The sequence below is a fragment of the Moschus berezovskii genome, chromosome 8, assembly GCF_049115385.1.
Source record: "Moschus berezovskii isolate FMDL1 chromosome 8, NW_MosBer_1.0, whole genome shotgun sequence".
Lineage (NCBI taxonomy): Eukaryota > Metazoa > Chordata > Mammalia > Artiodactyla > Moschidae > Moschus > Moschus berezovskii.
The window spans coordinates 91,859,079-91,880,404 of record NC_142467.1 but is presented as its reverse complement, the minus strand read 5'-3'; the positions used below and the strand labels follow the sequence as shown (position 1 = coordinate 91,880,404).

The 21,326-nt window shown below is 57.2% G+C and overlaps 1 protein-coding gene across 1 annotated transcript in view; it reads left to right on the top strand.

Annotated features, from left to right (window-relative positions):
* Nucleotides 1-20,708, top strand: part of AP3D1 (adaptor related protein complex 3 subunit delta 1) — a 33,392-nt gene extending 12,684 nt beyond the window's left edge. Inside the window, exons 4-32 of the mRNA XM_055428892.2 lie at nucleotides 675-755; nucleotides 1,912-2,019; nucleotides 3,588-3,717; nucleotides 4,151-4,290; nucleotides 4,406-4,479; nucleotides 5,500-5,549; nucleotides 6,429-6,478; nucleotides 6,569-6,617; nucleotides 7,294-7,439; nucleotides 7,511-7,659; nucleotides 7,746-7,976; nucleotides 8,117-8,348; nucleotides 9,129-9,274; nucleotides 9,636-9,777; nucleotides 10,185-10,256; nucleotides 10,779-10,854; nucleotides 11,097-11,296; nucleotides 11,540-11,613; nucleotides 11,788-11,962; nucleotides 12,307-12,363; nucleotides 12,882-12,989; nucleotides 13,155-13,304; nucleotides 13,494-13,541; nucleotides 13,689-13,878; nucleotides 14,011-14,099; nucleotides 14,207-14,292; nucleotides 14,838-14,959; nucleotides 15,062-15,141; nucleotides 19,604-20,708. Of these exons, the coding sequence (XP_055284867.1) occupies nucleotides 675-755; nucleotides 1,912-2,019; nucleotides 3,588-3,717; nucleotides 4,151-4,290; nucleotides 4,406-4,479; nucleotides 5,500-5,549; nucleotides 6,429-6,478; nucleotides 6,569-6,617; nucleotides 7,294-7,439; nucleotides 7,511-7,659; nucleotides 7,746-7,976; nucleotides 8,117-8,348; nucleotides 9,129-9,274; nucleotides 9,636-9,777; nucleotides 10,185-10,256; nucleotides 10,779-10,854; nucleotides 11,097-11,296; nucleotides 11,540-11,613; nucleotides 11,788-11,962; nucleotides 12,307-12,363; nucleotides 12,882-12,989; nucleotides 13,155-13,304; nucleotides 13,494-13,541; nucleotides 13,689-13,878; nucleotides 14,011-14,099; nucleotides 14,207-14,292; nucleotides 14,838-14,959; nucleotides 15,062-15,141; nucleotides 19,604-19,699 (3,351 nt within the window). The 3' untranslated portion in view covers nucleotides 19,700-20,708. The remainder of the gene's footprint in view (nucleotides 1-674; nucleotides 756-1,911; nucleotides 2,020-3,587; nucleotides 3,718-4,150; nucleotides 4,291-4,405; nucleotides 4,480-5,499; nucleotides 5,550-6,428; nucleotides 6,479-6,568; nucleotides 6,618-7,293; nucleotides 7,440-7,510; nucleotides 7,660-7,745; nucleotides 7,977-8,116; nucleotides 8,349-9,128; nucleotides 9,275-9,635; nucleotides 9,778-10,184; nucleotides 10,257-10,778; nucleotides 10,855-11,096; nucleotides 11,297-11,539; nucleotides 11,614-11,787; nucleotides 11,963-12,306; nucleotides 12,364-12,881; nucleotides 12,990-13,154; nucleotides 13,305-13,493; nucleotides 13,542-13,688; nucleotides 13,879-14,010; nucleotides 14,100-14,206; nucleotides 14,293-14,837; nucleotides 14,960-15,061; nucleotides 15,142-19,603) is intronic.
* Nucleotides 20,709-21,326: the final 618 nt, after the last annotated feature.

Genomic DNA, 21,326 nt, shown 5'->3' with positions numbered 1-21,326 from the left:
GTAACCTTTCAAAAAAAAAAAGAACAGGCAGGCACTGATCATCCCCCCAGAGGCCACCACTGGTCAGTTATCCTGGTGCTTCTCAGCACCCTCTGCCTTCATCTCACGGAGCCTACTCGTGCCACTTTGAGACATTGCTTTCCTATTACTTGATATTGTAACAACTGAACGTGTCGTTTCCCGCTTTAGTAAATGTCCTGGAAAGCAGTCTTCACCGCCTGCAGCCCATTTAGGGGCATCCCGTGGTTCTCCCTGGGGACACGCCTTGCAGGCAGCTGAGGCTGTGTCCTCCTGAGGGACCTGGTCTTTCATGCTGCCTGCCAGTTTCTCCTGGGGAGGAAATGAGATGCTGGGTTTGCCAAGGTTGGGCTGGTGCCCTGCCTGTGTGTTGGAGTGTTACACGTTTGTGTGTGTGTGTGCCTCCAGGCCACCCCAGCCACAGAGATGGGAGCCCATGGTTATCCCGTGTTTGTGAGACTCATTCCATCAGCTGCTGAGCAGGCAGTGAGGATTTGCAGGGCAGTGACAGGCCTTGCTGGCCAACTTGACAGCTACTGTGTTCCAGAGACCACGCACTCGGGGCAGGGCGTCCTCTTCCTGGTGGGGGATGGGCCGGATAGGGCCGCGTGGTCCGCTCCCCTTGTGTCCGACGCCTCTGTTTGTTGCACTCACAGCGAATTGGCTACCTCGCGGCTTCCCAGTGCTTTCACGAAGGGACCGACGTCATCATGCTGACCACCAACCAGATCCGCAAGGTAGGGGCCTCTCACCCTGCCACGGGAGCACGCAGAGAGTGGGGGTTGGTGGGCAGTGGATGGTCTCTGCCCTCCTTGGAAACAACAGTTGTGGGCGGCATGTGTGGCCCTCCTCTTGAGTTCTCTTGGCATTGGGAGACTGCCCCCAGTCACTCTTTTTGATCCCTGATCCCTCTTGTGGGGGCACCTGCTGGGGGGGTGGCACTTTCTGCCCACTGGGTGCTGGGCATCGGCTGGTGTGTCTCTCCAACCCTGAGTGGTTTTCAGCTCTGTGGTGAGAGCAATGAGTGCTCCGCTCTGCCCTGGCCTGAGGACTTGATCAGCTCTCGCTGAGAGTGGTCAGGGGCCCATCAGAGGCACCTTTCCTGGACAGAACTGCCATGAGCCTGTCGCCCTGGGTCCTCAGATGACTGGGGGAGGAGCTGGTGTGGTCACCCTGCAGGGGACAGGTGACTGGGCTCCCGGACAGGCGCTGTGGGGCAGGCAAGCTGCAGGAGTTGCTGTGAGGCCTCCACACACCGTGAGGTGGCTGCTCTCCATGTCAGGCTCTGCAAATCACTCTGAGTGGAGGGATGTGCTGTGAGGCCCAGTCTCCACATCCGGGGTTGCAGTGAACTTTTAAGAGCCTATGTTTTTGTACCATCACCACAGTCTAGAAGGTTAACTCTTCAGACACTTCTGGGTGCACCTTTTACCACGTGTGAAGTGTGGGGAGGGTCCCCTCTCTGTGCCAAGATGGGGCTTCCAAGCAGGTTGGTGGGAGCTCAGGCTGGGGCGTCAGGCAGGGCAGATGCGCTTCTTTTGCTGGTTTACCTTCTCCCTGGAAGTGGGGCTCCAGTGGAGGCTTCTCAACACCTGCAGAGGGGCCTAGAGGAGTCATCCACGAGTCTCCCTGTGGGGGGCCCCTGCTGCGTGCAGGAAGTCAGGGCCCTGGGTTCTGCAGTTTTGCCATGTTACACACCTGGAGCGAGGGGCAGCCCTTGCCTCTGTGCCCCCAGAGCCATCCCAGCTCTTCTTGGTGACAGAGCGGAACTGGCTGCTCTTCATGAATTGTTGTCCCACACGTCTCCAGACCCAGGGCAGGGTTGGCGGGCACAACTGGGGCCCAGCAAGGCGTGGTCGGCACCTGCCTCTGACCCTCGCATTCCCTTTCCAGGACCTGAGCAGCCCCAGCCAGTACGACACTGGCGTTGCACTGACTGGCCTATCCTGTTTTGTTACCCCAGATCTTGCCAGAGACCTGGCCAACGACATCATGACACTGGTGAGTCTGGGATTGGGCCCTCTCCTTGCCTTTGCTCCCTCCTGTGCCAGGATAACCTGGTTGTAAAGTCATGCTGAGGGCACTTGGGCGGGTGGAAACGGCCTGGGTTCCTGGGGTGAGCTGGGACACCTAGTCACCATCTCCCCCTCCATCACCTGGTGGGCCCAACTTTCACCTCATCTCCTCTGGAATGGTTCTGATGGGGGGAGGGCAAGGTCTGGCTGGGGGTGATGGTGGGTGCTTGACCCATCAGCTATGTTCTTATTGAGGCATGAGTGGCAGTGGTAGTGGTCTTGGCGGGCAGCACGGTCAGATGGTCTCTGTCCAGGACACCTTTTATTTTCATTTGGGTGCAGTCTGATGTCTAGTGGCTTTGTCCATCTGAAAAGCAGAATTCCCAGCCAGCTTTGATCTCTAGGATGGGCAGGAACCTCGTTGTGAAATGTAGATGTGTTCTTAGAAATCACACCCCTAGACTCTAGTAAAAATTAATCTAAGAAAGAAAGAAAAATGAAACTGGAATTGACTCTAAAAAGACCACAAAAGACCAAAGACCTCATGGCCCTGAGAGGGTCGCCAGTGCCTCATTCTCCATGATTGGGCGGCTCCCCATCTGACCGTGTCACAGCATGTGGGAGGGCGGTGCGTCCCTCCCGTGAGGGTTCTGTGTAGACATAGTCTGTTTGCTGTGCAGATGCTCCAGTCTTGGTTTGCAGTCTTGAAGGCTGTGAGTGTAGTCAACTTCTAGGTCCAGGGCCTGTTGTAAATGATGTGTCCACTCACACTCCCGCCCCTTTGCCCACACCATGTCCCTGGGTTTCCCAGTGGCCAGGGCAGACTCTGTACAGAGACTCTGGCTGACAAAGCCAACAGTACTGATGCTCTGGCCTACTTCAGGAGGTGTGAGGACCCCTTGTGGTGAAGGTGGTCACATGCCCACGGGAGGGCGATAGGGATTTGTCTTGGTGCTGCATCTGGAGGGCAGGGCAGCTTTCTCAGGCTAGGTTCCCAGGGTCCCAACAGGTGAGGCGTGTGCCCACCTACAGACAAGAGGCCCTTGTGACCAGAGCACAGTTCTGAAGGCAGGGCAGGAGTTCTGGGGTCCCATGCTGGGGTGCAGAGCAGCATCCTGCCCTGGGGACAGGCCTCAGCGACCAGAGGAGTTCATGGCCAGGGCTTAGAGTGGAGGTGGACCTCGGCCTGCAGAGGGCAGTCTGGGGTTGTGGACTCAGGGAGGCAGGATTTGATTCTGAGACACTGTTGTGTGGTGCTGGACTTGGTGGGGAGGGGGGCAGTGGAATAAATGTGCAGACAGGGCTCAGAAACCAGGAGCCAGTTAAGCTGGAGAGAGGGTTTTCCTTCAGGTGATAGAGATGAGATGCAGGCAGGTGTGGGAGAGGAGCACGGGAGGGAGTGGAAGGTGTGGGAGGTGAGGGGGTGGGGGATGAGCAGGGGCTGGGGGCTGGGAGTGAGAGGGTAGCGGGAGGTGAGCCTGGAGTGGAAGGTGAGATAAGGAGGTGCAGGGCACAGGGGCGTCAGCAGGGAGGCCTATGCCGTCTGCCCCACAGATGTCACACACCAAGCCGTATATCCGGAAGAAGGCGGTGCTGATCATGTACAAGGTGTTCCTGAAGTACCCTGAGTCCCTGCGCCCCGCCTTCCCCCGCCTGAAAGAGAAGCTGGAGGATCCCGACCCTGGTATGTTGATTTGACTTAGAAAGGGCCCTATGGGGCCCATGTATCTGAGGGCTTGGTGGAGGGGTCCTTGGTCTTGGGACCCTGTGCTCGATCCTTCCCCCAGGGCACCTCCTCTACTTCCCCACCAGCCTGGAGTCCACCCTTCTCCAGACTACCCTGTTAATGTTTTTTTGGTGTGGGATTTAGAAACCAAGCCCTGGGCGCTGTTGGTGTTCATTCCTCCTGGGGTGGCGTTGCTTCTGGGCTGGCAGACCCTGCATTCGCTCCCTGGGGATGTTGTTTTGTGGGGTGGGTGTCCTATACCTTGAGTGACTGATCCTCTGGGGACACCCCTCAAGGTGGTTGAGGGGAGCCATGCCCATAGGCCACAGTGCGTGGGGGGCCGCCTGCCTTGGAGGACACCCTGTTACCGACGGGGGCTCTCCCTTCTCAGGAGTCCAGTCGGCAGCAGTCAACGTCATCTGCGAGCTGGCCAGACGCAACCCCAAGAACTACCTTTCCCTTGCTCCACTCTTTTTCAAGCTCATGACCTCTTCCACCAACAACTGGGTCCTCATTAAGATTATCAAACTGGTAGGTGTTCTGGTCCGCCCAGCCCGCTGCCAGAGGGCCCCTGGGGTCCTTGGTGCGGGCCCTGGCCACCGTCCCGTCCCCACTACGTGTGACCGTCAGCCTCTTCATCCCCTAGTTTGGTGCTCTGACCCCCTTGGAGCCACGGTTGGGCAAGAAGCTGATCGAGCCTCTCACCAACCTGATCCACAGGTAGGCCTTGGGCCGGTGTGGGAGGGCGCCCCCAGGAGGGACGAGGGGAGTGGCGAGTAGGCCTGCAGGTCTGCCATAGCCTGGAGCCATGTCCCTGGGCGCTCCCTTCCTCAGTCTGCAAACAGCCACATTTAGGTCAGTGGGGAGAGCTGTCCTGCTCAGCTCTGGTACACATGGGTTCTCACCGGTAGAGTTGAATAGCCTAAGGTGACCATGTTCCCACCCAGTTCTGGAATGTTATAGGAAACTTGGGGTGTCTGTGGTTGAATCATGGGGATGGAGCTTCCAAGTGCCAGGAGATCGTGCTTCTGGGATCCCCTGGGAGGTGGCCAATGGCTCAAGACACTGTTGGCTTTGCTTTTATTTGTGTGTTTGATTGTGACAGGTGTTAGTTGTGGCACTGAGTCTTCAGTTGTAGAATGTGAACTCTTGTTCACACGGAACTGCATGTTCCAGCATGCAGGATCTAGTTCCCCAACCAGGGATCGAACCTGGGCCCCCTGTCTTGGGAGCGTGAAGTCTTAACCATTGGACCACCAGGGAAGCCCTTGTTGTTGTTTGAAACAAATTAGCAGTCATTATGAAGTAGCCATGGTTTTCAGAGTATTAATGTGAGGCCCTTGGTCTTAAGACCTGTTTTGTTGCTCGACTCTGGTGGCCCATTCTCTTGACCTTTGGGGGTTTGAACTAGAGCATCACTGTGAGAATATTAGAGTGGAGTGGACACGCCGGGTGCCTGAGTGACCCCTGGATACCCCAGGGCGGGTAGTGTGGGTTGCAACTCTGTGTTCCTCCTGCCAGGTCAGGCCACCTCCTTGTCAGAGTGAAACAAGCTGGCGGGGTCTGGGCTGCAAGAGAGGGGCCTTTGGGGAGTTTGGCTTCTCTTCATGGAGTTCACAGAATCAGAAGATGAGTCCTTGGGCTCGGTGTTTTCCCTAAGCCAGTTCCCTGGGGGTCTTGTTGGGGTGAACGGGAGGCAGGCAGCCTCCGTCTTCCCGGCTCCTTTGTTTCCGTCTCCAGCACGTCCGCCATGTCCCTTCTTTACGAGTGTGTCAACACCGTCATCGCAGGTGAGCGCTGGGTGACCTCTTCTGGATCAGAGCTGTCGCCAGCTAGGGAACTGGTCCCAGGACCTCACCAGCAGGTGCAGACACCCCTGGAGTTGAGATTCCCACCTGGGAAGCTGCCTGGCCTGGCCCTGTGGACCTGTCAGCGACTGGACACTGCTGTGGCCAGAACCTCTGCCGCCTCAGGCTCCAGTATAAACGCTGCACCCCCACCAGCGAGACCATCTTCCTGAGCACTCTGGAGCAGGCCTCAGGCTGCTTCCTGTGTGGTGTCTTGTATAGGAGCTGCAGCCAGGAGGGTCCTTGGAGGGTACCTGCATGCCCTCCCCACACAGTCTCCTAGAACCCGTTAACTGTGGGTCACTTGTCCTTGCAGCCCAGTTTCCTATAGGCAGGCAGAGGGAGGTGGTGGCCCAAGGATTCAGTGTCTCATTGGCTGTCCCTGCCCGGAGCTTGGGCTGCTTCTCAGAGATCCACGGGCAGCTATAAGTTCAGTGAGGCTCAGGAAGCTGGCCCCGGGCCCACGCTCATGACCACTGCATGGGCCATGAGTATCACTGAGGATCAGCGATGGTCATGGAGAAGAAGGGCGAGCATGGGACTGGGAGCGGGGGAGGCTGGCTGGAGAGTGGCCCCTTTGTGTGGGAAGGTCCGCAGGGAGGACTGAGGTGGGGTGGGATTGTAGACAGCCCTGGCCCTGGCCGTGGGCAGAGGGAGTGAGGATGCAGATAGGAGATGGTGTGCTCCATCACACATCACAGTCAGCAGGTCTCAGGTAGGGTGGCCCATGGGCCTGCCCCCGACAGGGCCCTCGGGTCCCCGGGTGCTATGGTCTGCTCCCTGGGCCAGTCACGTGGACCCTCATCCAGTGGTCTGTTTCAGTGCTCATCTCCCTGTCATCCGGCATGCCCAACCACAGCGCCAGCATCCAGGTATGTCCCAGGACCCGGGCTCCTCTCCTGGCCCCAGGTCACAACTCCATGTGGGCACAGATGTGACCAGTATTATTCTCCTCTTTGCAGCTCTGTGTTCAGAAATTGAGGATATTGATAGAAGACTCCGATCAGAACTGTGAGTTGCTCATCTCTCCAGGCTTTGCAGGGCCTGGGGGGTGCCACTGCACATCTACATGGTGGGCTGGCGTCTCAGTGTGTGGCTCAGCCGTTTGACCTGGAAAGTGTCTTTGAACTCAGCCCTGTGCCTGCATCCATGGGGAGGCAGGACCTGACTGCAGGGAGGAGTGGGGAGGCTATGGCAGTACAGGGGAGTGATCAAGGGCGCGCCAAGGCCTGGGAGGAGCAGGCCGGGCTTTGGGGGACCTCCCCATGGGCCTGCAGTCTCCCTGGAGGTTAACCAGACAGGCACTCCTGGTGGCGCTCCAGATCTGTTGGTTTTGAGCAGAGGAGACCGAATTCTTCCTGGGAAGGGCCAGGGAGTAACTCGGGTCAACTCTGCAGGTCATGTGGTCTGCCAGGGTAGCATAGAAGCTGCCTGGCGGGTGTTGGCAGGCGTGTCACATGCCAGTGATGCTGCCATGGATACGGGCTGTGGCCGGACCTGACCTGTGGCCCAGTTGGCTGCCCCTGGTGTAGACAGTCATGTGTTTGGGGTGCTAGAGGTTGGCAATGAGGGGAGCCTGGTGCCTGGGAGGCGTGGCCGACAGTGCCCATGTGGTTGGGGTGTAGCGGCAGCCTGGCCTCGCCCCCGAACCTCGTGCAGGTGTGACGGCTGTCCACTGTCTCCGCAGTGAAGTACCTGGGACTCCTGGCCATGTCCAAGATCCTGAGGACGCACCCCAAGTCTGTGCAGGCACACAAGGACCTCGTGCTGCAGTGCCTGGACGACAAGGATGAGTCCATCCGCCTGCGGGCCCTCGACCTCCTGTACGGAATGGTGCGTGCCCACCCTGCCGCCCACACTGCCCCCTGCCGGCCTGGGCCCTCCCTCACCATTGCTGCCCCCAGGTATCCAAGAAGAACCTGATGGAGATCGTCAAGAAGCTGATGACCCATGTGGACAAGGCCGAGGGCACAACCTATCGTGATGAGCTGCTCACCAAGATCATCGATATTTGCAGCCAGTCCAACTACCAGCACATCACCAACTTTGAGTGGTGCGGCCTGTGGGCTGGTGGGGCCAGAGGGAGGGAGCGGGGTGGCATTGGGGCTGGCAGGGCCCTTAACAGACCCTGTCCCGCAGGTACATCAGCATCCTGGTGGAACTGACAAGGCTGGAGGGCACACGCCATGGCCACCTCATCGCTGCACAGATGCTAGATGTGGCCATCCGCGTGAAGGCCATCCGCAGGTTCGCCGTGGCACAGATGTCCGCGCTGCTTGACAGTGCCCACCTGGTGGCCAGCAGCCCTCAGCGCAGCGGCATCTGCGAGGTGCTCTACGCGGCTGCCTGGATTTGCGGGGAATTCTCCGAGTGAGTGGAGGATGGCCATGGTCTCTTCCTCCAGGTCCCTTCCCTGAGCCCCAGCGTCAGGTGGGGGATCACAGTGGGTGGCAGGAGCCTGGGACATGGAGTTTTTGGGGTGGCCACTCACCAACCCTCCCATCCCTCAGACACCTGCAGGAGCCCCAGCAGACACTGGAGGCCATGCTGCGGCCCAAGGTCACCACGCTGCCAGGACACATCCAAGCTGTGTACGTGCAGAACGTGGTCAAGCTGTATGCGGCCATCTTGCAGCAAAAGGAGCAGGCAGCAGATGCGTCCGCAGCCCAGGAGGTCACCCAGCTCCTGGTGGAGCGGCTGCCACAGTTCGTGCAGAGTGCGGACCTGGAGGTCCAGGAGCGGGTGAGTGCAGCGGCTTGTCCACCTGAGGGCAGTTCATGGGAAGGCCCTTTTGTGGTTCCCCTACTCTTGGCGAGGGGTGGGGCTGGCCAGTTTGGAGCCTCTGTGCTGGGGAGACCCCACATGGTCCTATAGGAGGAGCCTGGTAAGGGGCGGTGAGGGTGGGAGACGGTGAGGGAACAGGAGACCGTGGAAGGTACGTTTTCAGCCTGAGGGGGATGCATCAAAGGTGACTGCAGATCCTGGTGGGTGCCAACTGGGAGAGTGGAGGAGAGCTGATTCATGAGAGTTAGGGGTGGCATCTAGGCACTGGCGGCCCGGCAGCCTGTTTCATGAGCCCTGTGGTGATGCAGGCCTGGTGGTCTCTGCGGTCATGGTCAGGTGTTGGACATGAGCTTGTCTGTCGACTAAGGGCCGCGAGCCCAGGTTGGCTGTGGTCCCATCCCTGGAGCCGAGAGAAGGCACCCTGGTGCCTCTCAGAGGTCGGGGGCCATGTTCTTGGAGTGATTGCCTAATGGGGTGGCACTCCTTCAATTCTGTCACCCTTCATCTTGCTCAGAACCCGGTTTCTGTCACTGACTCTTTCTGAAGGAGGTGGCAACTGGTCTGTTTTTTGGCTAGACCCCATGGCCAAGTGGCTCCTCATAGAGCCTTCCAGACATTGTCAGCCAGGCTCCAGTCAGAAGCAGCTAGGTGTCTGTGTGTGCTGTGCCCTGTAAGGCCTGAGTGGCCTTCTTTCGAGTTCTCCGGGGCCCCCTCCTGACTCCTCTGGGGCCCCCGCAGGCATCCTGCATCTTGCAGCTAGTCAAGCACGTGCAGAAGCTTCAGGCCAAGGACGTGCCAGTGGCAGAGGAAGTGAGCGCCCTCTTTGCCGGGGAGCTGAACCCGGTGGCTCCCAAGGCACAGAAGAAGGTTCCAGTCCCTGAAGGGTAAGTGTGCGGCCATTAGAGGATCTGGAGCCAGGTGGCATGAGGGCCCCCCCCAGGCTTCTTTCCAGCCAGGAGTGATGGGGGGAACGGAAGGATGTTCCCTGAGGTCAGGAAACCCACTCCTCCTCACACAGACTGTGCAGGGCTCTTGGCTGGTTCTCTGGGGCCCTGCTGTCCCTGAGAAGGTAAGTGGGCAGTCCTTGCCTGTCAACCTTGGGGGCAGCCAAGCTCCACCATCCTTGGTCTGTCCTCTGTGCCCACGGCCGCTGCCTGGCCTTCATGTCCTGGTCTCCAAGGGGACAGCAGTGTCTAGGTCTGGGCCTGCAAGTCAGAGCCACCATGTGATCCCTGTATCCCACAGGCTGGACCTGGATGCCTGGATTAACGAGCCACTCTCGGACAGCGAGTCTGAGGATGAGAAGCCCAAGGCCATGTTCCAGGACGAGGAGCAGCGACACACCAAGCCACGGGTGCCCGAGGCAGACGAGCAGGAGCTGGCCCGGGTGAGGCAGGGCAGTTGCTCTGGCATGTGGCCCATGTCCCTCTGGGCAGACCTTGGGTGGACTTGTTCTTTTGGGCCAGAGCTCCCCAGCGAGAGCCGTGGGTCCTGACCGTTGCCCTTCTGGGTGGGGCCTGGGGACGACGTGCGGACTTGGGTGTGGGGTGTGCCTCGGTCCCTGCTCTGCTCCTCCCCTGCAGGGGCCATCTCCCTGCCCCAGCCATGCAGCTCCCGGGTGGTCCCACTGGCCACCCCGCCCCACGCTGGCTTCCCTCTCTGTTGGCCCAAGGCCAGCAGTGAAAGTGGCGAGGGGTCCTGTCCCCTAGGTCTGGCTCGTGCGGGTGGTGGGGGAGGGTGCAGGGCGAGCACTCCGCACACCCACTGATATGCTCACTGAATTCTGTCCCTCAGCGCCGCGAGGCCCGCAGGCAAGAGCAGGCCAACAACCCGTTCTACATCAAGAGTTCCCCATCCCCCCAGAAGGTGAGGCTGGGCTCTGCGTCCTGGAGGAATGGGCCAGGGCCCCATCTGCTCTCCATCCGTGGGCCGTGTGAGGCTGTCAGCAGGTCCAGGGGCAGGACCACAAGGGGCCCCCAGTAGCGACAAGCAGGGAGCAAGTTCTGTGTGGTCAAGGTCAGGCTCCTCTTCCTTAGCAGGAAGTGAGTGAGCATGAGGGTCTTTGCAGGCACCACTGCCACCATCTGTGCCCCTCCAGCCAGTAGACCCGTCGGCCGCCTTGGGCTTCCCCAGGGAGACATGGCTCCACATATGTCAGGCTTGCTGATGCCCGCTTTCCAGAGACAGGAAGCCCTCTGTCTCTGTGCTTCTAAAGTGTGACTTTCAACTTGAAAAAAGATTCAAATGAAAAAATGGACAAGTCTTGCTCCCGTCCTATACTCCCCGCACTGACAGCCCCACCCCTCTCCATGAGCCCTGCTCTGCAGCTTCAGTGTCATGCTGGGCCCTCTGCCCTGCGTGGTGACTGGCCTTGCTGTCTCCCCACAGCGGTATCAGGACGCGCCAGGCGTGGAGCACATCCCCGTGGTGCAGATCGACCTCTCGGTGCCCTTGAAGGTGCCAGGCAAGTGTCTGCATGGGGTGAGGGTGTTGCAGACCAGCTTCAGACCTGCCCCAGCTCTGGCTCTGTCCAGCCAGCATCCTCCCCCCATCCCCCTGCCAGCAGGGGGCGTGTACACAGTCCCTCGGTCCAGCCCCACGCCGCCCTGGGCCCCCGGTGTGCGTCCCAGTGGTCAGGGCAGTGCCCCCTGGGTGGGGGCAGGGCATGGCTCTCAGGCTGTGGGCTGAGCAGCCACATCCCAGCAGGGATGCCCCTATCGGACCAGTATGTAAAGCTGGAGGAGGAGAGGCGGCATCGGCAACGGCTGGAGAAGGATAAGCGGAAGAAGAAGAAGCGGGAGCGGGAGCGCCGGGGCTCACGGCGTCACAGCTCGCTGCACACGGAGAGCGACGAGGACATCGCACCCGCCCAGCGTGTGGACATCGTCACCGAGGAGATGCCTGAGGTCAGCTGCCCACCCTGCCTCGCCTCCGGGGCCCCAGTCAGCTCTGCCCTGTGAGCTGTGAGCACCTCCTGCACTTGTGTTCCATTAACTGTCCTGATCCCCCGCCCACGCTGAGCGCCAAGCCCCAGATCAGATGCTCTGGGTGTGGACCTGCTGGTTTGTCTCTGAGAAGGGAGGTGGGGGCCCGGTAGGGTTGTGGGGTGGGTGGGTTGATCCAGACACAGCATTCCTGTCGTCCCTCAGAACGCCCTGCCCAGTGACGAGGACGACAAAGATCCCAATGACCCTTACAGGGCCCTGGACATCGACCTGGATAAGTAAGTGCTGGGAGTGAGGCCAGGGCAGCTGCCCATGGGGCTGGATGTGGCCTGGGTTCCCCACGTCCTGGTCCCTCTCTCTGTCCTCTCTTTGATTGCCTGGCATGGCCTGGGGTAAGGGCCCTGGCAGCTCCGGGCCTCATCCCAGGCCACTTATCCTGTGACCACCCCCAGGCCCCTAGCTGATAGCGAGAAGCTGCCCGTCCAGAAACACAGAAACGCTGAAACCTCCAAGTCCCCTGAGAAAGAGGATGTCCCCCTGGTGGAGAAGAAGAACAAGAAACCCAAGAAGAAGGAGAAGAAGCACAAAGAGAAGGAGCGGGAGAAGAAAAAGAAGGAGGTGGAGAAGGTGACAGGCCAGGCTCACTTGTCGTGTCAGACGGGGTGGGGCGGGGTGTCCTGGGCTGCCAGCCTCCCCTCCCCCCTGGTGTGCGTGTCCTGCACGTGGAGGGAGGGTTTGGCAGAGCCGCCGCACACAGGTTGTGTTACTGCGCTCCAGAGCAACACAACTGTGCCTGGACGCGTGGTCCCGGTAGGCGCCTGGACCCACGGCAAGAGAGCTGGACACTCCGCTGGCTCCCAGCGCACTCGGGTCCTGGGGGGCATGGTGTCCTGAGCCTCTCAGGGCAGCCGTGCCTTCTCGGGCCCATCCAGCTGCTCCAGCTAAAGGCCTCTCTATTCCTGTGGTTTCAGGGTGAGGACCTGGACTTCTGGCTGTCTACTACGCCGCCTGCTGCCACACCAGCCCCGGTAAGAGCCTGGCTGTGACCTGTGCTGACCGCGAGTGCTCCTCACCTGGACACCCGTGCTTTTCAGCCTTGGAGAGCTACGTCTCAGAGGCATTAGGGGGCCCCCCCTCACTGGGGGCAGAGGGATATGGGGTAATCCTCAGGCAGACTGGCCAGGTGTGGGCCAGATCAGTCCCATGCTCAGGGTCTTGTGCAGGCGATGGTTTCGTAGCAGGCCCTTGTCTCAGAGCCCAGGCCCCCAGAGCTAGGCAGCAGCCTTGGGCAGCTTCTTCGTGTCTGTGTTTGGGGCCTGGTGGCTCTGGGGTCTTCTGGATCAGTGCCAGCCGGCCTCATGCCAGGCCTCCTCTCCTGTCTGTGGCCACCAGCACTTGCTGGGGGAGCCACACATCATCAGGAGGGAGGCTCATCAGTGCAGGGTGTTCCAGGGCAAGGCAGGTTAGGGGGCGCAGGACTCCCCATCCTGGGCCCCGGCTGCCTTTGAAGCCCCCCATACCAACCCCGCCCTGGCCCCCCCAATAGGAAGAGCTGGAGGTGAGCACCACAGTCACTGTCCTGAAGGAAGGGCAGGAGGAGCCCCAGGGAGAGGAACCGGACGCCGATGAGGACAGGGAGCAGGACCTGGAGAAGGTGGGGCGCCTGTGCGGGGGCTGGGCTGGGGCAGCGCTCCCACACTGCCGGGCTCCTAACAGCAGTCTCCTGTCGCCAAGCTCCCTGCGTCCTAATCCCGTGGCGCTGTTGGGCTGTGGCTCGTCAGAGGAGCGCGGGGCTGACTCAGGCCTGTTTCCGCTCCAGAAACCCTCCAAGCACAAGAAGAAGAAACACAAGAAAGACAAGGAGGAGCGGCCCAAAGACAAGAGGAAGTCCAAGAAGAAGGTGCCGCCAACGGATGAGCAGGCTGCTGAGCCCGTGGAGAACGGCACACTCGATGAGGAGCCTCTGCCGGTGAGGGTCCTCCCAACCCAGCCATTGTAGGGAGCCTCTGGAGTTAGACTTGTGTAGTCTGGAATGTGGGGTCTCCTTGTCCCCCGTTCTCATGCTCCTGACGTTTCCTGAGGGGGCCCCCCAGCAGCCCTCATCGTCACTCCCAGGGCCTCACTGCCCGGAGCTGACATTTTTCTATTTTGTCCACAGCCCATGTCCAGCTACACCCTTCTGGCTGAAAATTCTTACATCAAGATGGTAAGCGAAGCTTGGCTTTCAGGAGGTGGGGCCGAGAGTGCTTGAGGCTCAGGGCTCCTTTCTCTGGACGTGAGGGGGTGCCCACACTCTAGGCACGGGGTTCCCAGTGGCTCCCCTGCACCACTGACCTTGGGTCCTGCTCTGCAGACGTACGACGTGCAGGGCAGCCTACAGAAGGACAGCCAGGTCACAGTCTCCGTGGTCCTGGAGAACCAGAGTGACAGCTTTCTCAAGAGCATGGAGCTCAATGTGCTGGACTCACTCAATGCCCGGCTGGCCCGGCCTGAGGGCTCCTCAGTCCACGACGGTGTCCCTGTGCCTTTCCAGCTGCCCCCTGGTGAGTGAGCCTGACTCACCAGCCTGGGACAGCAGTGCTGGGGACAGACCCTGAGCAGCCATAAGTCCCTGCCACCTGCCCAGGTGACGGCATCCTGCAGCACTCCTCAGGCCCATGTCTTGCCCGCACCAGGTATTTCCAACGAGGCCCAGTTTGTGTTCACCATTCAGAGCATCGTCATGGCCCAGAAGCTCAAGGGGACCTTGTCTTTCATCGCCAAGGTACGGGGGTGGGTGCCCCGAGGGTCAGTCATGCACCCGAGCTCGAAGGCCCTGCCCTGCAGCCCTCACCCTGCGCCCCCTCACCCTGCGCCCCCTCTGCCCCATAGAACGACGAAGGCTCCACCCACGAGAAGCTTGACTTCAAGCTGCACTTCACCTGCACCTCGTACCTGGTCACCACACCATGTTACAGGTGCGCTGCCCTCCCTCCTGCGCCCAGCTCCCTGCTTTCCTACCACGGGGGCTCCAGACGGCCATCGCCACGACATTCTCTGACCCGAGGAGAGGATGTGTGTGGAGTGTCAGCTGACCAACTCAGGCGCCTCACGCTTAGCACATCCCCAGCAGCCCAAACAATAGGCCTGGCATCCCTCCCTGGACTACACACTGGACTCCAGATCCAGAGTATGGGTAGGGCTGGGTCCTCATGAGGCTTTGCTCAGTGGCATACAGACGGCTGCCCTTCTCGCACGTGGGCACACATGCTCGTCCTCGCACGTCTGTGTCCTGACCTGTTCACACCAGGTCCCCTATTACATTGCATTGGGGTCCTGTCACCAGAGCCAGTCACATTCTCACAGCCTGAGGGTCAGGGCTGAAACTTAAGGGCTTTGGGGACACTGTTCAGATGTTAGCTTCTTATAGGACCAGTGGAGACCCTGAGCCACAGGCCCTCAGAGGAGGCGCCCACCCCTGAGCGGGGCCCCTGTTGTCACCTTCTCTCTGTCCTTCCCATAGCGATGCCTTTGCCAAGTTGCTGGAGTCTGGGGACCTGAGCATGAGCTCGATCAAGGTGGATGGCACCAGTATGTCCTTCCATAACCTTCTGGCAAAGATCTGTTTTCATCACCGTTTTTCTGGTAAGACTGGACATAGCTGATAGACTGCTGGGCCTTCTTCCCGCACATGGGGCTCCCCCACTGCCTGGGGCTGGCCCGGCCTCACACCACCCTCTATTGCAGTTGTGGAGCGAGTGGACTCCTGCGCATCCATGTACAGCCGCTCCATCCAGGGCCACCACGTCTGCCTCCTGGTGAAGAAGGTGAGCCCTCAGGGTTTGGCGGGCCTGCCCAGCCTCACCACTGTCCTCCAGCGCAACTGCTCTGCTCTGAGCTCAGTCTGAGATGATTTTGCTGAAGGCTTTGACCCTGTGCTCCTGAGCAGTGTCGGCCTTTCCCCCGCCTGGCCTGCTCCCTCCTCGCGCATCTCCTGGAAGAGGTCATGTTTAGTCAGTGTGTTTTTTCTGGCATATTATTGTAGAATTCAAGGAAAGCATCTGGGTCTGGGGCGTTCTTTTCTGAAAAGTTCTTACCTACAAGTTCAGTTTCTATTTTTTTCATAACTGCTTTTTTCTTTTTTAAAAATTTATTTTTGGTTGCTCCAGGTCTTTGTTGCTGCAGACTTTCTGTAGTTGCAGTGAGCAGGGGCTACTCTCTAGTTTTGGTGCAAGGACTTCTCATTGCATGGCGTCTCTTGTTGAGGAGCACGGACTCTAGGCAAACAGGCTTAGTTGCCCCTCAGCATGTGGGATCTTCCCAGACCAGGGATGGAATCTGTGTTCTCTGCATTGGCAGGTGGATTCTTACCCACTGGACCACCAGGGAAATCCTCAGTTTCTTTCTTTGATTTTCTTAGGGCTCCTTGCTTTGTCTGTTTCTTACTGTGTGAGTTTCAATAGTTTGTAGTCTTCAAAGAAGTGGTTGGTTTCATCTGGGTTATGAAGGTGATGGTGGATCAAGTCATCTGGTTCTTTTAGTGTCTGAGGGATCAGTGGTGATAAGCTTTCATTCCTGATATTGGTAATTGTCTCCTCTCTTTTTTCGTGGTTACCTTGGCTAGAAGGCTTTATTTATCCATTTTGAAAGATCAACTTAGTAACCAATTTTTTTGAAGGGTTGGAGAATTCCTTGGAGGTCCAGTGGTTAGAACTCTGTGCTTCCACTGCCAGGGACCTGGGTTTGATTCCTGGTTGGGGAGCTGAGATCCCACAAGCAATGGCAATGCAATACATGTGTGATCAGTTGTGTTCTGCTCTTTGCGACCCCTTGGACTGCAGCCCATGAGGCTCCTCTGTCCATGGGATTCTCCAGGCAAGAATGCTGGAGTGAGTTGCCATTTCCTTCTTAAGGGGATCTTCCTGACCCAGGAATTGAACTCAGGTCTCCTGTATCTCCTGCTTTGGCAGGTGGGTTCTTGACCACTGAGCCACTTGGGAAGTCCCCACAAGCAATGAGATGTAGCTGTAAAAAAGAAAAAAAATTAATAAATTTTACTGAATATTGCTGCGTATCTCCTTATTTCTGCCTGCTTTGGGTTTATTTTGCTCTTTTGCGAATATATAAGGTGAAAACTTAATACCTTTCCAACAGGCCTGTCTCTTCTAATAAAGTCTTTAACGTTAGGGAACTTTCTTCTACATACTTCTTTAGCTGAACCCCACAGGTTTTTATGATTCATTTTCATACAGTTCCAAATACTTTCTAATTTCTATCACTATCTCCTCACTCACCTGTGGACTTACTTCTAAGCATTGGGAGAGTTCCCTGTTGCTTCCTGGCCCCTGGTTTCTGGTATGACCTCTCAGGCCTCCGAAAGGTGCTGAGACTGGAGCTCTGCCCTGGGTGTGGTTCCTCTGGACAGATGTTCTGTAGGTGTTCCTGTGATAAGTGTGTTACCCAGACCCTGCTGGTTGACTGTGTTTTTGATTCTTCTGGATCCTTGCAGATTTTCTCTCTGCCGGTCCTCCATGAGTGAGCAGGGAACATAAAGCCACTGGCGGTCAGCTGGTCTACTGACTGTGGACCATAAGAATCATGGGTCTGGGCGAGTGGATTCCCTCACCAGTTGGTGTGTTCGTCTCTGTCCCGTGCTGTGTCTTTGCTCTGAAGGCCACTTTGTCTGGTGTCAGTACAGCCATTCTGTGTGTGTGTGTGTTTTAATAACGTTTATTTAATTACTTGGGCTTCCCTGATAGGTCAGTTGGAAAGAATCTGCCTGCAATGCATAGGAGACCCCAGTTGGATTCCTGGGTCGGGAAGATCTCCTGGAGGAAGGGATAGGCTTACCTACTCTAGTATTCTTGGGCTTCCCTTGTGGCTCAGCTGGTAAAGAATCCGCCTGCATTGTGGGAAACCTCGGTTTGATCCCTGGGTTGGGAAGATCCCCTGGAAAAGGGTAGACAGGGAAAGTCTACCCACTCGAATATTCTGGCTTGGAGAATTCCATAGACTGTATAGTCCATGGGGTCACAGAGTCAGACACGACTGAGGGACTTGCACTTCACATTTGTTTACTTGCTTCCAGCACTGCTGGGTCCTTGTTGCTGCAGGGGACATTCTCTGGTTGTGGCACATGGGCTTGATTGCCCCACGGCATGTGGGATCTTTCCAGACCAGGGATGGAACCCATGTCCCCTGCATTGGCAGGCAGATTCTTTACTACTGAGCTACCAGCGAAGCCCTCTTGCTGTCATTTGGTCTGTGCTTATGTGGCAAATCCTTTGTGGTAAACCTGCCTTTATCCTTGTATTGGAAAGGATTTCTTAGGGATACAGTGTCATTATTCATTCTGTCAGTCTTTTCAGTTGTATTGTTCAGAGCATTGTGCTTAAAGTATTACTGATGTTATTGGGTTTGTTTTGCAGTTAGTTTGTTCCCTGTGTTTTTTCTTTCATCCTGCTCTCGCCTTCTGTGGTGTATGTGAGCGTTAACCGGTGTCCCACGTTTGTATGTTAACAGAGTCTCTGTGTGTCTGGAGCTCTGGGGACTACATCCCCACCCTTGGTGTTCACAGTCTACTTGGAGCTCAGGCGGAACATGAAAACTTCACACTTGCTTAGCCCATGACCCTCCCCCCATACAGGAGATGGTCTCAGGTGTTGTCTGTGCAGACACTGTCCTTCAGTGCGTTATAACTTTACAGATTTCAGAGACCTCAGGAGACAAGACAGCCTCGACTGCTCACCTGCGTGCCTGCCATTTCTGTCGCTTTCACTGCTCACATTCCACCCTTTCTTCTGCCTCATTTCTGTCTAAAGAACTTTAGGTCAGGTCTGTTGGGTGTGTGAGTTCTCTCAGTTTCCTTCATCTGATCATTCTTTGTTTTACTGTTTGTCAAGGCTGTTTTTGCTGGGTATAGAATTTTTGCTTTGCTGTTTTTTTCTCACACAGTGCTTCAAAACTAGGCCATTTCCTTTTGGAGTCTGAGTTTCTGACAAGGAATGTTTCCGCTTTACTAAGGAATGCATTGTTTCCCCCTGGCTGTTTCAGGTTTTCCTTCGTTCTTGGTTTTAGCAGTTTGTGACATGTGATCTGGGCTGTCTGATTGACACAACCCTCAATCCATGTGGCGTCAGTAAAGCTGTCGGGAACATAGGGAATTGAAACAGCGGCAGGGCCTCCCTTCTAGCATCTGCTCCTGCCAATCCCTGGGTCTCTGGGCCCCCACACACTGTGTCTGGACCCCGACCCTGCCCTCTTCTCATTGCGTGCTGCCGAGATTAGAAATGAGGGGTTCTAGTGTGCTTTCACTGGATTTAAACTTCAGTGATATTTCTACTCATCTTGCACAACCTTAACCAGAGGGGTTCCCTGGAAAGGGACCCAGCTCCTGTTAATGGTGTGGAGTCTGTTGAATGTGCTGATCTGTGTGTTTCTGTCTTTTGCACAACTCAGAAGTTCTCAGCTATGATTTTAAGTACCTTTTCAGCACTGCTTTCTTTATCTTCTCTGTCTCGGGTCCCTGTGATGTGAATCTTTGTTACTTCACCCACCTCCACCTCCTTTCTACTGTCTGTTCAGATTGGATCATTTCCATTAATCTCTTGTCAGGGTCATAGATTCTTGTGTCACGTAAGAAGAACTTCTAGAACTTCCGGTCTGGAAGTTCCCTGGGTTGATCTTTATTTCCTCCTTTTCTTTGCTGAGATGTTGTTTTCTCCTGCTTGCTTCAGGAATGTATGTGATTGCTGATGGGAGGTTCTTGGAGTCACTACTTTAAAGCCTGTCAGGTGATTCTGACATCCACCTCCTCCGTGGGTATTTGTGGGTTGTCTTTTCCACATGATTCTAAGATTTCCATGGTCTTGGAGTGCCAAGTGATTTTGGAAGTTTTGAATTGGAGACCATGGGCATTCTTCACACCTGTGGAGAAGGTTGGCACTCAGGTTCCATCTGCAGGACATCTGGTGCTGCACTCAGCTGTTCCCTGTGCCCCCGAGGGGCTGGGCCAGGCCGGGGCTGTGTGTCCTCTGCGGGGCTGGGATCCCTGCCTTTGCCAGAGCATCAGTCCTGAGCCCCTGCAGTTCTGGCCTCTGTTCAAGCCAGCAGCTCCTCCCATGGGGCGTGGGAGATATAGGGTGTGGTGTGTCTGCTCCGTCCTTCCTGGAGCCCCTCTTCTTGGTTATCAAAGCACCCCAGAATAGAGGGTTATCAAAGCACCCCGAAGTAGAAGAGGATGTCCATAGGGTGGCGTCTCTTGAGTGCCGGCTGTCATTTCCCTCATAGGGCGAAAAGTCTGTGTCGGTGGATGGGAAGTGCAGCGACCCCACGCTGCTGAGCAACCTGCTGGAGGAAATGAAGGAGACACTGGCCACATGCTGAGTGCTGCCTCCCACAGGAGGGCGGCTGCGTGCTGCACACGATGGGTCCAGCCAGGAGTTGACCAAGTCCACCGTCGTCCACCGTGTAGACCTCGCAGTTTACGTTGCGTTGATTTACCTTGTCATCTTTTTTACTTTGTTTCTCTCTACTCTCTGGCAAGCAGCCCTTTCCAGTCCCCAAGCCAGCCAGGGCTCCTCTGGCTGGAGCGGACTGTGCCTGTGGCCACAGAGGCTGCCCGAGGGCGAGCGTGACCACTGTCGAGGCCAGGACCTGGCAGGGGCTGGCTGGGGACTGGACAGAGTGGTGCATCCTGCTTCTGTCGAGTCATCCAAATCCCACGAGTTCCCAGATTCCTGCCTGTAGGCCCTGGGGGTGGAGGCCAGGCCAGCTGCTCGGGGGAGATATTCCTCTTCACCCCACGCTGAGGGGCACGTCCTCCCCAGGACACACGATGGGGCAGAGTCCTGCAGGCTGCCGTCCGTCACATCCTGTCTGTTCCACCACCATGTCCTGTGACTCTGCTGAGGGGAGTGCCCAGCGGGGATCCAGGGCCTTGACTCCGTGCCCAGCTGGGTGCGCCGCTGAGTGGTGGAGAGCTACAACTCTGGCTCTTCTGTCATCCCCGGACGCTCTGCAGGTCTGTCTGCACCTGTGGAAGGGCCCGGGCCTGGCCCTGTTTCCTTGCTGGGAAGCACATGGGTCCGGGGGTGGCTGGGCCCCGGAGATGCACCTCGGGGCGGGGGGGACCCCAGCCCACCCCCGTGAGACTGAACTTTCCTCAAAGATGATGGTCCTCAATGACATTTTAACTTCTTTTGATGAAAACTGTCACTTTAGCATGTAGAGTAACCTATTACAGAATCCTGTGCGGTGATTCTAGAATCTCTAAATTGTATGATGTGTTATATAAGAATTTATTTGCTATCGACATTCCCGTGTAAAGGAGAGACATATCATGCTGCTGTAATGATTTTGTGTCAAGATGATCCAATAAACTTGCGAAACAGGCGTTTATCCATTGGGTCTCTTGCCTTTGGCAACGTATGCCTCGAGTAGGGGATTCTCCCCCAGTGTGGAGTGTCAACATACACCTAGACCTCTGGACAGTCCTGCAGCCTTTGGGGTCAGAGGGGGGCCACAGGGCACCCTTATGCGGGTTGCATTGTGAAGCTAGGGCTCCCCTGCCCTTCTCTGCCTGTACCTCTTGTCCCCTCTGGAGGGGTGTGGTCCTCTGGGCTCCTGGGCCCCAGCAGTAACAGCAAGGAGACACCTGATACCCATCCCCTCACAGGACTCCATGGGGCCCAGCAACTGCTGTCCCTTTCCAGGAAACCCCTCTGGTAAAGGTTGTGCCGGATGAGTGGAAATATCACTGAAGTTTAAGTCCAATGAAAGCACACTCGAACCCCTCATTTCTAATCTCGGCAGCACTCAATGAGAAGAGGGCAGGGTCAGGGGTCCAGATACAGTATGCGGGGCCCAGAGCCCCAGGGATCGGCAGGAACAGATGCTGGAAGGGAGGCTCTGCTGTTGTTCCAGTTCCCTGTGTTCGTGACAGCCATACTGACGCCACATGGATGGAGGGTTGTGTCAGCAGACAGACCAGATCACCTCTATGTAAAACCCA